General features: G+C 38.1%; 1 protein-coding gene across 2 annotated transcripts in view; it reads left to right on the top strand.

Annotated features, from left to right (window-relative positions):
* The first annotated feature begins 281 nt into the window (after window positions 1–281).
* TSNAX (translin associated factor X) overlaps window positions 282–13,075 on the top strand; it is a 34,563-nt gene continuing 21,769 nt past the window's right edge. Inside the window, exons 1-4 of one of the 2 annotated variants that reach the window (XM_004432372.3) lie at window positions 282–433; window positions 883–987; window positions 4,349–4,463; window positions 7,408–7,538. In XM_004432372.3, the coding sequence (XP_004432429.1) occupies window positions 418–433; window positions 883–987; window positions 4,349–4,463; window positions 7,408–7,538 (367 nt within the window). In that variant the 5' untranslated portion in view covers window positions 282–417. Of the gene's footprint in view, window positions 434–882; window positions 988–4,348; window positions 4,464–7,386; window positions 7,539–13,075 lie in introns of both variants that reach the window. The other variant, XM_087431945.1, reaches the window with a different exon arrangement.

Below are 13,075 nucleotides of genomic sequence, written 5' to 3'. Positions count from 1 at the left end.
AACGCGAGGGTGTTCCAAAGGTGCCGTGAGGGAAAAAAATCACGTACACTTTTCGCCGCTTTCCCACCTTCACACAGACTCACCTCCAGGAGGACGGATCGTCTTTTTCATTAACAGCGCATAGAACGAAGCGTGTGGAGTCGCTTCTGTCCTCAGGCACAGCCGAGGGCAGGCGCAACGACAGCGCCGGCCGCGAGGTCCCCCGGGCCACGTGCGGGGCGGAGCCAGTGGCGGCGAGGCTGAGTCGCAGGCCGGAAGTGTGCGAGGGGGAAGGGAGAGGCTTGAGTGGCTGCCGGCGCGCCTTCCGGTGGGTGCGTCGACGTCGGCCAGCAGCAAAGGGCGCCTCGCCAGGCTTTCGGCGCTCCGCTTTCACCAAGGCCCTCAGCCTCCGCTCGTCTCACAGCAGGCCGTGACGACATGAGCAACAAAGAAGGTGGCGTCCTCGGCAGCATTGGGCGTTATTTATTCAGAGGGAGAGGATCTCCAACCGTTTTGTGGGATTTTCCATTTCTCCTCACCCTTGAGGGATGCCCTCTCCCCTTGCAGGCTCGGTGGGTGGGAGCGGCCGGCCCTGGTGATTTTCCCGGCCAAATGGCCTTATTTGCACCTCTCATTTTATTAAATCCTCGAGCTGATTTTTAGCTTAATTCGGTAATTCCCCAGCTTGTGGACATCATTGTTGGAGGCCTGGATGAGGTGAGCTTAGAGTTTGGGGGGAAAAGAGCGGGGCTGCTTTCCTGCCATTCAGCTGAGAAAGCCTGTAAGGAGAGCACTCTGTGGGCCTCTGGTTTAAAGGAAGGAAGGGATTTGCCTGTGTTATATTTTGTCAACTCTTGGTAAGAGAAGAGCCCTATCCAACTTTTTTCTCCTTCTCTACATAAGGATCAGGAGGGTTCAGGAAAAGGAAGCATGACAATTTCCCACATAACCAGAGAAGAGAAGGGAAGGATGTTAATTCCTCTTCGCCTGTGATGTTGGCCTTCAAATGTAAGTTCTCTGTCGTGTAAGTTGGCGAAGGGAAGAGAACTAAAGAGATTATAACAGGGATTATTTAGTTATGTTGTCTGCAAGAAAACAGCCCTTAAGAATTTAAGATGTGTATATCTGAGCCTTTTACTTTTCCTGGAGGTTTTGCCGTGGTGCCAGGTCTGCCATGAAAGTTGAGATTACAAAAGGCCTGGGTTTTTTTTTCCCATTAAAGTTTCACAGGTAAACATTAATGTCAGACATGCCACATAACTAAAAATTGTTGTGTACCTGATATATGCATATATATAAATTAGATATATGTATATCAGGTACATATATGTATATATATGTCAAGTGTTTATATACATGTATGATCAATTAAATTTTTTTTTTTGGTGAGAAAGATTGGCCCTGAGCTAACACCTGTTGCCAGCCTTCCTCTTTTTGCTTGAGGAAGAGTGGCCTTGAGCTAACATCTGTGCCCATCTTCTCTATTCTGTATGTGATTCACTGCCACAGCATGGCTTGATGAGTGGTGTAGGTCCGTGCAGGGGATCTAAACCCGTGAACCTGGGCCACTGAAGTGGAGTGCACCAAACTTGACCACTATGCTACTGGGTCTGGCCTCTAATTAATTTTTTAACGTGTGTTGGTTTTGTTTCCTCAACTAGACTTTTGAAGATAGGAGCTATAATTTTATTTTGACTGTAGCACTCTGCACAGAGTGGGAACTCGTGCAGAATCCTATGTACAGGATCCTGGGGGAATCCTATGTATATATGTATTCACAATCCCCCTTTTCTCAGTATTTTAACTTGGTCAAGTTGTTCCTCATTTCAAAACAAAACGTAAGGCAAAGTTCTCCTTCCTCTTGTCCTCTATCTACCGTACTGTACCTTATAGTTTCTTGGTTCAGGACGCTGAGAGGGGCTTGGCTATTGATTCTAACTTGCGGTCATCTGAAGGCTTGATTGGGGCTGGAGGATCCACAGCTATTGATGAGTTAGGCCTTCTGCCAAAAACCATCTCTGGTTCCTCTCCACGTGGCCCACTCTAGTGCTGTTTGAGTCCACTCATGTTTTAGCATCCGGCTTCCCCTGGACAGAGAGCAAGGAGGAAACCACAGTCCCCTATGTCCTGATCTCAGACATCATACACCATCACTTTTGCTGCATTCTATTTGTTAGAAGTGAAGCAGTTTAAAAACTCTGCCTCATATTTAAGGGGAAGGGAATTACGTTCCACCTTTTGAAGGGAAGAGTCTCAAATAACTTATGGATGTGTCTTAAAACCACCACTGCACTTAAAGTGATCTTCAGAGGTGTAAGACAACTAGTTGTAATTGAGTAGAGAGCATATTGATACAGTTATATACTCGGTGGACTACAGAGCTACTTGTTTCCAAGTGTGTTTTGCTGTTTTATGTTTCTGCCTGCCTTTTCACACATAGTTCTTTAAGCTTGGAATTGCTTCTAACTTGGTGCCCCCATTGTCCATCAGTGAACTATGGTTTTCTTCAAAACCTAGCTCAGGTAGCTTCTATTTGAAGCCTTTCGGATTTTTCTCTCAAGCAGGTTGGTGACAAACATGGCATTCATTCATTATCCCTCCATCCATTCAGTCATGAAGTGTTTACTGAGCATCTGCTATGTTCTAGCATGTGTTAGTAGTGAACAAAAAAATGTGGTTCCTGTTTTACTGAACCTTTTACATATATTTATTATAGTGTGATCACATTTTATTTGTTTACATCTCTGTCTCATACTAGACTAAACTCCTTGAGGATAGGATCTGTCTTATTTAACTTTGTATTCATAATGACAGCTGTGTATAGTGGTCATTAATGTATTCATAATAAATAATGAATACATTTGATTGTCTTGAAATATTAGGCAAAGTCCTAGCCTAATTATTATCTCAATAATAAAAGACAAGATGTATTTAGGTCCTTGTTAACTACTAATTTAGTTAATAGTTTATTCAAGTTTTGGATTTTTTTGTAATTCATGCAAAATACATCTGTTGCGTGCTCCCTATATGACAGGCAACTTGCTAGGTCTTTGAAGTGACAATCCTTCTGAAATAAAGTGGTTATTTAAAAGTTAAGTGGTTTATGGGGCCAGCGCGGTGGCACAAGCGGTTAAGTGCGTGCGCTCTGCTGCGGCGGCCCGGGGTTCCCCGGTTCTTATCCCGGGCACGCACCAACACACTGCTTGGCAAGCTGTGCTGTGGCAGTATCCCATATAAAGTGGAGGAAGATGGGCACAGATGTTAGCCCAGGGCCAGTCTTCCTCAGCAAAAAAAAAAAAGAAGAAGAAGAGGATTGGCAGATGTTAGCACAGGGCTGATCTCCTCACACACACAAAAAAAGTTAAGTGGTTTATGGGTATTTCAGTGACTAGTGCTTAAAAATTCAGAAAGTTGATATTATTAAAAGTTATAAACTTTTTTTTTTTTTTTTGAGGACGATCAGCCCTGAGCTAACATCCATGCCAATCTTCCTCTTTTTTTTGCTGAGGAAGACTGACCCTGAGCTAACATCTGTGCCGATCTTCCTCCATTTTATGTGGGACGCCACCACGGCATGGCCTGACAAGTGGTGTGTTGGTGCGTGCCTGGGATCCGAACCCAGGCCGCCAGCAGCAGAGCGCGTGCACTTAACCACTATGCCATGGGGCAGGCCCCATTAAAAGTTATAAACTTTTTTTTTTTTTTTGTGAGGAAGACCAGCCCTGAGCTAACATCCAATGCCAATCCTCCTCTTTTTTGCTGAAGGAGAATGCCCTGGGCTAACATCCGTGCCCATCTCCCTCTACTTTATATGGGACGCTGCCACAGCATGACTTGCCAAGCAGTGTGTCCGTGTGTGCCCAGGATCCGAACCGGCGAACCCCAGGCCATGGCAGCGGAGCGCATGCACTTAACCGCTTGTGCCACCGGGCCGTCCCGAAAGTTACAAACTTTTAATTAAAAAACTCCAGTTTCTTTTTTGGAGATATTGTATGTGGTAAGGTAATTTAAAAAAAACTTTATGTAACTTAGGGAGAGAGCTGGAAGTAATTTTTGTAAGAAGTTATGTGTGATGATTTTGTGGTAATCTCATGTTTATTAGACTAGATAATTTTTACAATATATACCTCTCATTGTGAGGCTCTGAGTGGTAAAAACAGTTAAGGCATACTTTTATTTAAAGACAGAATATTTTGGTTACTAGCAGAGTCTTTGAATTCCAAGTACTTTAAAAATAAATAAGATGGTTTTGTCCTCTTCATTTTTATAGAGTAAATAATATTTGCTTTATCGTGAATAGTAACGATATTGTTTGATAGGCTTCAAGTATAGAATATGTGTGCTTATGATCATAACACTGTGTTCTTAGCTTTTCAGCAGGAACTTGATGCAAGACATGACAAATACGAGAGACTTGTGAAACTTAGTCGGGATATAACTGTTGAAAGTAAAAGGACAATTTTTCTCCTCCATAGGATTACAAGGTAAGTGAATATCTTTAAAATTTGTTACAATTGGATACAGTTTGATATGTATTTTGTAATGCTTTATACCTCAATGGACAGTAACTAGCTGTGAGAATATTCTGTGTCTTATTCTGTGAACATTGAAGTCAGAGGACTGTAGCAGCAGGTAGATTTTAAGAAATATTTTAATAGAAATAGGAGGGAAAAATTCTGATTTTCAGAGCAGCTGGGGATTTTGTGTTCTGTTAAGATCATTCATTGATATAGCTATTGTTTGTGAAAATATTAAATTTTTGATGGTTTTTTAGAGCCTAAAACGTTAAAGCTTTATTTGGATGATATATGCGGAAATTTTAATATTAAATAAATCTTAAAATCTGCTTATCTTCTCTTCCCAGTCATTTTTCAACTCACTGCAGTCTGCCTTTCTGCCTCATAACTATTGAAATTGCCCTTGTTACCTTCATATTGCTAAATCTAGTACACACTCTTCTGCTATTTTCTTATTTTACATTTTTGCAGCATATGATACTGTTGACTACTTAATTCTTCTTTGAAATTTCTTTTTCCTTCAGCTCTGTGACATTAATTTCTTTGAAATTTCTTTCTCTAGGGCTTTACTATTTTATTTTTCTAGGTAGGCTCTGTATATTTAATAGATTTCTTGTTTACAAGTGAAAGAAACCAGCTTAAACACTAGCCTAAACAGAGAAGGGAAATGAATATAAAGATTCAGGAATATCTTATGAATGCAGCTGGGTATCTCCATCTTGCATCTTTGTTTGCTTCGTGTTTCATTTGACCAGCTTTCTTTGCTTCTCTGTTTCACATTGGGGTGGAAAGTGCCCACCCTGCAGTTCTCTAAGAGAGATTCTTGTTACAAATTCCAAATGCCTCTAGAAGGAAAGCTATGATTAGCTTTACACTATGTATCTTATAAAGTATTGGAGGAAGACCAAATATAATTTATCAACTTTTTATTAAAGACATTACTGAAGTATTCTATTCATTAATTTACAACTTTTAGGATGATTCTCTAATACGTTAATTTCTATTCCATGATGTGGAATAAATTTGTCATACGTAGATTTATGGGAATGTGGCACTGTTAACCTTTTCTTTATCTTACCTGGCTCTAAAATTAGTTTTTGCTTATTTTTTTTTAACAAATTCTCAGATAGCTTGTACATACTTGAGCTTGTATTATGGAAAGAAGCAACACTGTTTTGATTAATTATGAACACTTTTCTCAATACAAATTGCAATTCTAAGACAGTTGCCATCAATATTCAGCAGTTTAAAGAAATAATAGAACTGTGACAAGGGAAGTTAATATTTTAGAAAAAGTCGTGTTGTTGTATAAATTCATCTTGTAAGTATTTGTCCAGCAAAACATAATAAATGCTCATTATAGTAAACTTAGAAAATAATAATCTTTAGAAAAATAATAAATGACAGAAAAGATACTGAGTGACAGAAGTTAGTCACAATACCCAAAGATAGCTACTATCAGTCAGCAGATTTCATATTTTATTCCCCCCCCCCTTTTTTTTTTTTTTGGCTGAGGAAGATTGGCCCTCAGCTAACATCTGTGCCAGTCTCCCTCTATTTTGTGCGTGGGCCGCCGCGACAGAATGGCTTGATGAGCAGTGTGTAACTTTGCACCTAGGATCCAAACCTGCGATCCCTGGGTCGCCTAAGCAGAGCACGTGAACCTAACCACTACGCCACTGGGCCGGACCCTTATGTACTGTTCTTTTATTGTAGTTGTGACCATATTGTACACACATTTTTTGATTAGTAAACAGATAAGCATCTCATTCCTGATGTTGGTAATTTGTGTCCTCTCTCTTTCATAATCTGTGTGGCTAAAGGTTTATCAGTTCTGTTGATCTTAGAAGACCAACTTGGTTTCAGTGACGTTGTCTGTTTTTTGGTTTTCTGTTACATTGATTTCTGTTTTTTTTCTTTTTCTGCTTGCTTTGGACTCATTTGCTCCTCTTTTTCTGTATTCTTAAGGTGGAAGCTGAGATCAAAGAAGAAAATGAGTTATTTCTTCTTTTCCGATATAGGCATTTAGTGCTATAAATTTCCCTTTTAAGTCTCTAAGTGTGCTTTAGGTGCATTCCACGAATTTTGATATGTTGTTTTTCATTTTCATTCAGTTCCAAATACTTTCTCAGGGAGACTCCCACGCTCCACTTCAGTTTCTCATCCCTGCGTTGTTACTCAGAAACTCTCCAGGCAATAAGATGGGGCAATCATAGGGCACATGTCCTTTTTTTCACCCCTCTCAGGGATCACTGTCCCGGGCTGCCTGTTGTCCAATGTCTGAAAACCATTGTTTTTTGGTGTGTGTGTGAGGAACATTAGCCCTGAGCTAACATCTACCAGTCTTCCTCTTTTTGCTGAGGAAGACTGGCTCTGGGCTAACATCCATGCCCATCTTCCTCCACTTTATATGGGACGCTGCCACAGCATGGCTTAACAAGCGGTGCGTCGGTGCGCACCCGGGATCTGAACTGGCGAACCCCGAGCCGCCGCAGCAGAATGCGTGCACTTAACCGCTGGACCATGGGGCTGGCCCCATGAAAACCATTGTTTTGTATATTTTTTTTTTTCAGTTGTTTATGACGTGAGGATAAATCCTGTCCAAGTGTTACTCCATCCTCACTAAAAGCAGACGTCTCGATGTCATATTTTTATGAACATAATTTTCCTTATAATTATCATTATTATACATGAAACTTTGTATACTTCTTTTTTCACTTAATAGTACGTTATAGCATTTTCATGTTTTTACGTACTTTTAATAAAATATAATTGTGGTTTTGAGTTAAAAGTATCCAAATACATACAATGTTTATTTAGTCCTGTGTTAACTGATATTTAGATTATTTCAGTTTTTCACTATCAAAGCATCTGGCTGATGTTCCAAAAGTTCCCAATATCTTAATTATAGTGCTCCTGATATGGAAGAAATATTGACTGAATCAGAAATTAAATTGGATGGTGTCAGACAAAAGATATTGCAGGTAGCCCAAGAGCTCTCAGGAGAAGACATGCATCAGTTCCATAGAGCCATTACTACAGGTAAGTCTAGCTTCACTTCAGTGGTAACTTTTTTTTAAATAGTGGATTACGTGATTTATCTGTGAGTTGCATGAATTTTAATTGACAATTGGTGAAATATTATTGGCTGTAAAAAATTGAGACTTCTGAATAGTAATGTAAAAGTAATCAAAAAATGTTTAATTGGCTTTATTTTTGTAACTGTGTAGTAATAGTCATTAATAGATTTTAATAAAGTAATTGAGAAAACAGACTTAATAGAATCAACTTTATTCTTGAGTGTGTAGGGTGTTTTTATACCAGGCACATTTCATTTCCCACTATGGGTATTTCTCACTGGTGGTTTCAGTTTTAGTAGGTTCGTAAAAGAGGGTGTGTCACCTAGCTAGGTGGACCCAAACATCTCATAGTGGGGATTTTAGGATAGTACTGGGTTTTATATATGCATATAAAAAGGTTCAGGGACAACTGGATCTTGGGCATTATCACCGTTTACAAATTACTTGCATAAATATTTAAAGTGCTTAGTTCTTTCCTCTTCTGTCTTTTTTTTTTTTTTTTGAGGAAGATTGGCCCTGAGCTAATATTTGTTGCCAATCTTCCTCTTTTCTTCTTTTTTTTCCCCCAAAGCCTCCAGTGTATAGTTGTATATCCTAGTTGTAGATCCTTCTAGTTCTTCTCTGTGGGATGCCGCCTCAGTGTGGCTTGATGAGCGATGAGTAGGTCCGCGCCCAGGATGCGAACTGGTGAACCCCAGGCCATTGAAGCGGAATGTGTGAACCTAACCCCTGTGCCACCAGGCTGGCCCCCATTTGATTCTTAATGTGAGTGCACTGACAGGAGAGATAATGTATGTATAATTCAGACATACCCTAAAATTTGCAGACAGACAAAGTCAAAGGTTGATTCATATTTATAGAAATATATGAAAGGTCTATATTCCTTTCTATCAAATAGCTGATTCCATTGAGCTCAGGTCAATTAAACAGTGGGAAATGAGTTCATTTGGTATCTGCTCAATGTATGTCCAATTTTAGTCTAAGCATTTATAATTTCAGCACTTGTTTTTCAGAAATGACAACGTGTAGTGTGTTGAAATGTCTTTTTTTGTTGTAGCTGCTCAATAATTATATATATATTATTTAATTGAAGTATAATTGACATACATTATATTAGTTTTAGGTGTACAATATAATGTAATAACGTAATGTATCGATCTTTGTATATATTGTGAAATGATCACCACAGTAAGTCTGGTTACTATACGCAGTTAAAGAATTTTTTTCTTGTGCTGAACTTCTAAGATCTACTCTCTTAGCAACTTTCAAATATGCCAGACAGTACTATTAACTATAGTTGCTATGCTGTACATTACATCCACATGACTGACTTAACTTTGTAACTGGAAGTTTGTACCTTTTGACTCCCTTCACCTACCCCCTACTCCCTGCCTCTGGCAAGCACTTGAAGTATTTTTTAATCGGTAAGAAAAAGTACCTGCATATATCAGTTAAAACTGGGGGTATGTTATTAGAAATTGAAGTGATAACTCAAACTATGAGGTGTCATTATGGTATATTCCTAAAGGAGATAGATTCCCATCATCATGATTTATTATTTACTATCAGGGATTTATTTTGTTTTTTTAAATAATAGCATACATAATAAAAAAGATGTAATGAATTCAGTTTGTGTTGTCAAGTGGCACAACCTTGAATATGACAAATTTGGCAGGGTTGGGAGAGAAGATCAGAGGTATTGGTGGTAAGAAGAGTGAAGTGAAAGCTAAAACAAACCTCTAGAAGAAAACATGAAAATATCTTCATGACCTTCTGGTAGGAAAGATTTTTTAAAATGACACAAAAAATTATTAAGTGCTAAAGGAAAAATGGATCAATTGAATTTCATTAAAAGTAAGAAATTCTGTTTATCAAAAGACGTCATTAAGAAAGTGAAAGGCAAGCTGAAGTTTGAGAGAAGGCATTTAAATACATACGTTGGATAAAGGACTCATGCAGAATATGTGAAGAATTCCTACAAATCAACAAGAAGACAAACAATTTTAAAAATGGACAAAAAACTTGAACAGGGGCCTCAAAAAAGTGAATATTCAGATGACTAAAAAGCATATGAAAAGGTGCTCAGCGTCATTATTCGCTAGAGTGATGCAATGTAAAACCACAGTGAGATTTCATTCACTCACCAGCATGACTAAGTTATAAAGACTGATAATACCACTTAAAAAAACTTTGGCAGTATTTAGCTAAAAACACGCCTACAGCGTGATCACTTCTGGGTATGTACCCAAGAGAGGTAAGGCTTATGTCACCAAAAGTCATGTGTAAGAAAGCTTATAACAGCTGTAGTCATAAGATCTTAAAACTAAAAAATGACAGATGTTCATTAACAGGAGAATGGGTAAATAAATTGTGGTATAGTTGTAATATTACATAGCAATAAAAAATGATAAACATACACAGAAGCAAATATGAATCTCACATACATTCTGTTGGGCAATATAAGCAGACACAAAAGAGTATCTACTGGATAATTCCATTTATGTGAAGTTCAAAAAGAGGCAAAATTAATCTAGGAAGATAAAAGCCAGGATAGTGGTTACCTGGGGGTGGAGGTTAGGGACAGGAGTTATGACTAGAGGCACGAGGGAACCTCCTGGAGTGATAGAAATGTTTTATATTTTGATGTGGGTGGGGTTACATGGGTGTACACATATGTAAAAATTCATTGTTATACATTTAAGATTTATACACTTGACTGTATATAAATTATAACTCTTTTTTTTAAGAAAGAAAAGTCACTGTTGACTGATGAGTTCTTAGCTCCTTTGCCCGTAGCAGTTTTTTGTGTCAGGAGATCATATCAATAATAATTCTTTGCATGGCAGTCCTGTGGTGAAAATAATGTGCCATGTTTCATGAAAACAGCCATGTCATTCATATTAGTGATACTCTGTCAAAACCCCTTTGGTGAGTTTTCTCTTGGGTGCTGTGTCATTTCTAGTGGGTAGGCAGGGCAGATATGTTTGTGGCAACTTTTGCTTGTTCTCTTTGATCTCCTGAAATTTTTATATGCCTCTCCCAGTGGAAATGGAGTGGGTAGGAGGTAAGTTGGAACATCCAGCACACCTACACCTATGTCAGTTCTAAGAGTTGGTTGGAATCCAAAAGTGGCATCTCTAGGCTGCAGGTATGTTGTAGATCTTTTTCAGGGATATAGATCAAGAGCAGTGGTATTTATCAGTTGTTTATACACGAGTATTATACTGCCATAAGGAGTCCCAGTGAATTATCGCTATTGCTCTTTCCCCCATAGCTGGAGTAGCAGCGTTAACCATGCTAGAGGTAGATCCATGACAGGCAGATATTTCAATCACAGTGGTCCTGCTGTATATAAATAGATATGCATGCATAATCTTGAGGGCTAGTAGGTGGTGGAGTTGGTGGGGGGGGAGCAAGTGGATCTCTCAGTTTCTAGAAAGCCCTTGATCTGAAGAAGCAGTACAGTCTGAATGTCTTACTGCATCAAAGTAAACAGAAATACCATCCTACAACTTCGTCTGTCCTATTAACGTGGATAATTAAAGGCAAGAGTTTGAGTAACTTCCATAATCTTGGTCATTTTTTCTATCACGTCATGCAGTAAGCCTATCTTGTAAAAATTCATGGCATTGTGATACATATAATAGCTGACTACAGTAATCTTCACCTTGACTTTAATCCACACTTAAAACTCTTGTATTTTTATTGAGACGTATATTTTCCTTACAGTGTTGGTACTTCATCATATGATGTGTTTAGATTAAACTTCTCAGTTCCATATTATTTCATGGGTAAACCTTATTAATCCTGACAACTTCAAGTTCCCCAGATATCTGGTGGGACATCCTAGATTTGCTTTCTTTGGCCCATTAATCTATTTTGTATGTCCTTCATTCATCAATGAGTAAAATGTAAGGCAAGACTAAACAAGGTGTAAGGACCATGTAGAGAGTGATACAAAAAGAAACGTAGAAAGTTGCACTTGGCTTTTAGAACAAAACAGAGAAATGGAGAAAAAAGGGCAAAAGGGATATTTCATTGAGTCAGTGGGGTGTTTCTTAAATCAGGAAGGAAGCACTGTATTGGATAGAGTTTAGGTAGGGTGTTAGTAAAATGAGAGCAATCTTACTTCAGATTTTCCCACTTCACTCTATCATTGAGGATTATTATAAGCATCATGTTCTGTTTTAGGCCTTTGTTTATGATTTGTAAGTTTTCTTTGAAGATTACCTACTCATGGATTAAAAATATAAGAATTCTCTATATCTCACTTTTCCGTAGGAAGTCTTTAAAATAAAATGAAATTCTTTAAATTGAAGTAGTAAAGATGTTTTTTCTTAAAGTTAAGGAGTAAAGCAGTCAAATAAAGAGGTATCTGGGACTTAAAAATTTGCTGACAGATATTTTATTTGATAAAATAAGGTTATTTATAATTAGAGCAGCATTAACAATATGATGCTTATGAATAGCTTGCTGCTTGTAATTGTTAAATGCTTGTGTTGGTGTTACTCCAAATAGTTGTTCTTTTGACTTGAAGATAAAACAATTCTGGCATTAAACTAAAGGAGTTCTGAGCTTTTCCTCATTAAGCATAGTGCTAATGGCATGCAGAGCATTTCCCTGAGGGATACTTGTGTGAGCTCAAACATTGAGTATCCTACTAATAATTGAAGAACAACAAAAAGGTCTGTTTTCTACACATTTCTTATCAGAGTAGATTATGCATTGTCCCAAGGGATGGTTAAACAAATAAACGAATAATTAGTTTCTTGAAATAAATCACTTCAAAAAATTTTTGTGCCCTATCATGTTTTTGTTTTGTTTTTTTCTCTTGTTGAAAAAAAGTAACCATTAGGGGAAAATGTCCTTCATCTCAATGAAAAAATATTCCTTTTCTTTTTTTAGCTTAATTTATGTCATTGTGCTAATGATAAAAATTGTCATTTAATTTTGAGGTACTTGGTGCACAAAACTGAGTTCAGACCCTAACTAATATTTTAATTCTCCTATCCAAAAATGTGAATGATGGGTTAAGTGGGTGGTTTGGGCCAGTTAGAGATATTTTTTAAGCCATCCTTCTTTATATTCATGACCTTTGCAGTATCCGTAAGTCATAGATATTATTTTTACCACTTCATAAGTGGGGAATTTGAGGCTCACAGGAGTTAAGCAGCTTGCCCAAGGTTGTAAGCTAGTAAGTGGTACCATTGGTGTCTTACCATATGGATTTAATTTACCTATTGACTTGAGAACCTCTAGTAAAGGCTTTGTCTTGCTTAAACTCCCCTCCCCCCAAATATTAAGGTTTTCCTTATAAACCCAGCACACATTACAGCTCTTATGTTGCTCTTTTTTTTCATAGCACTTAATACCTTTTGACATACTGTGTAATCTCCTTATGTATTTCTTTATTGACTCTCTCTCTCCCTTACTAGAATGTAAACTCTACAAGTCTCTACAGAAGTTTTTTGTTGTTCGCTGATGTATCCCAGTCACTTA

Source organism: Ceratotherium simum, chromosome 6, assembly GCF_057802395.1.
Source record: "Ceratotherium simum simum isolate JZ-2026a chromosome 6, ASM5780239v1, whole genome shotgun sequence".
Classification (NCBI taxonomy): domain Eukaryota; kingdom Metazoa; phylum Chordata; class Mammalia; order Perissodactyla; family Rhinocerotidae; genus Ceratotherium; species Ceratotherium simum.
Note: the sequence above shows the minus strand (reverse complement) of the source record. Positions and strands in the feature narration are given on the sequence as shown.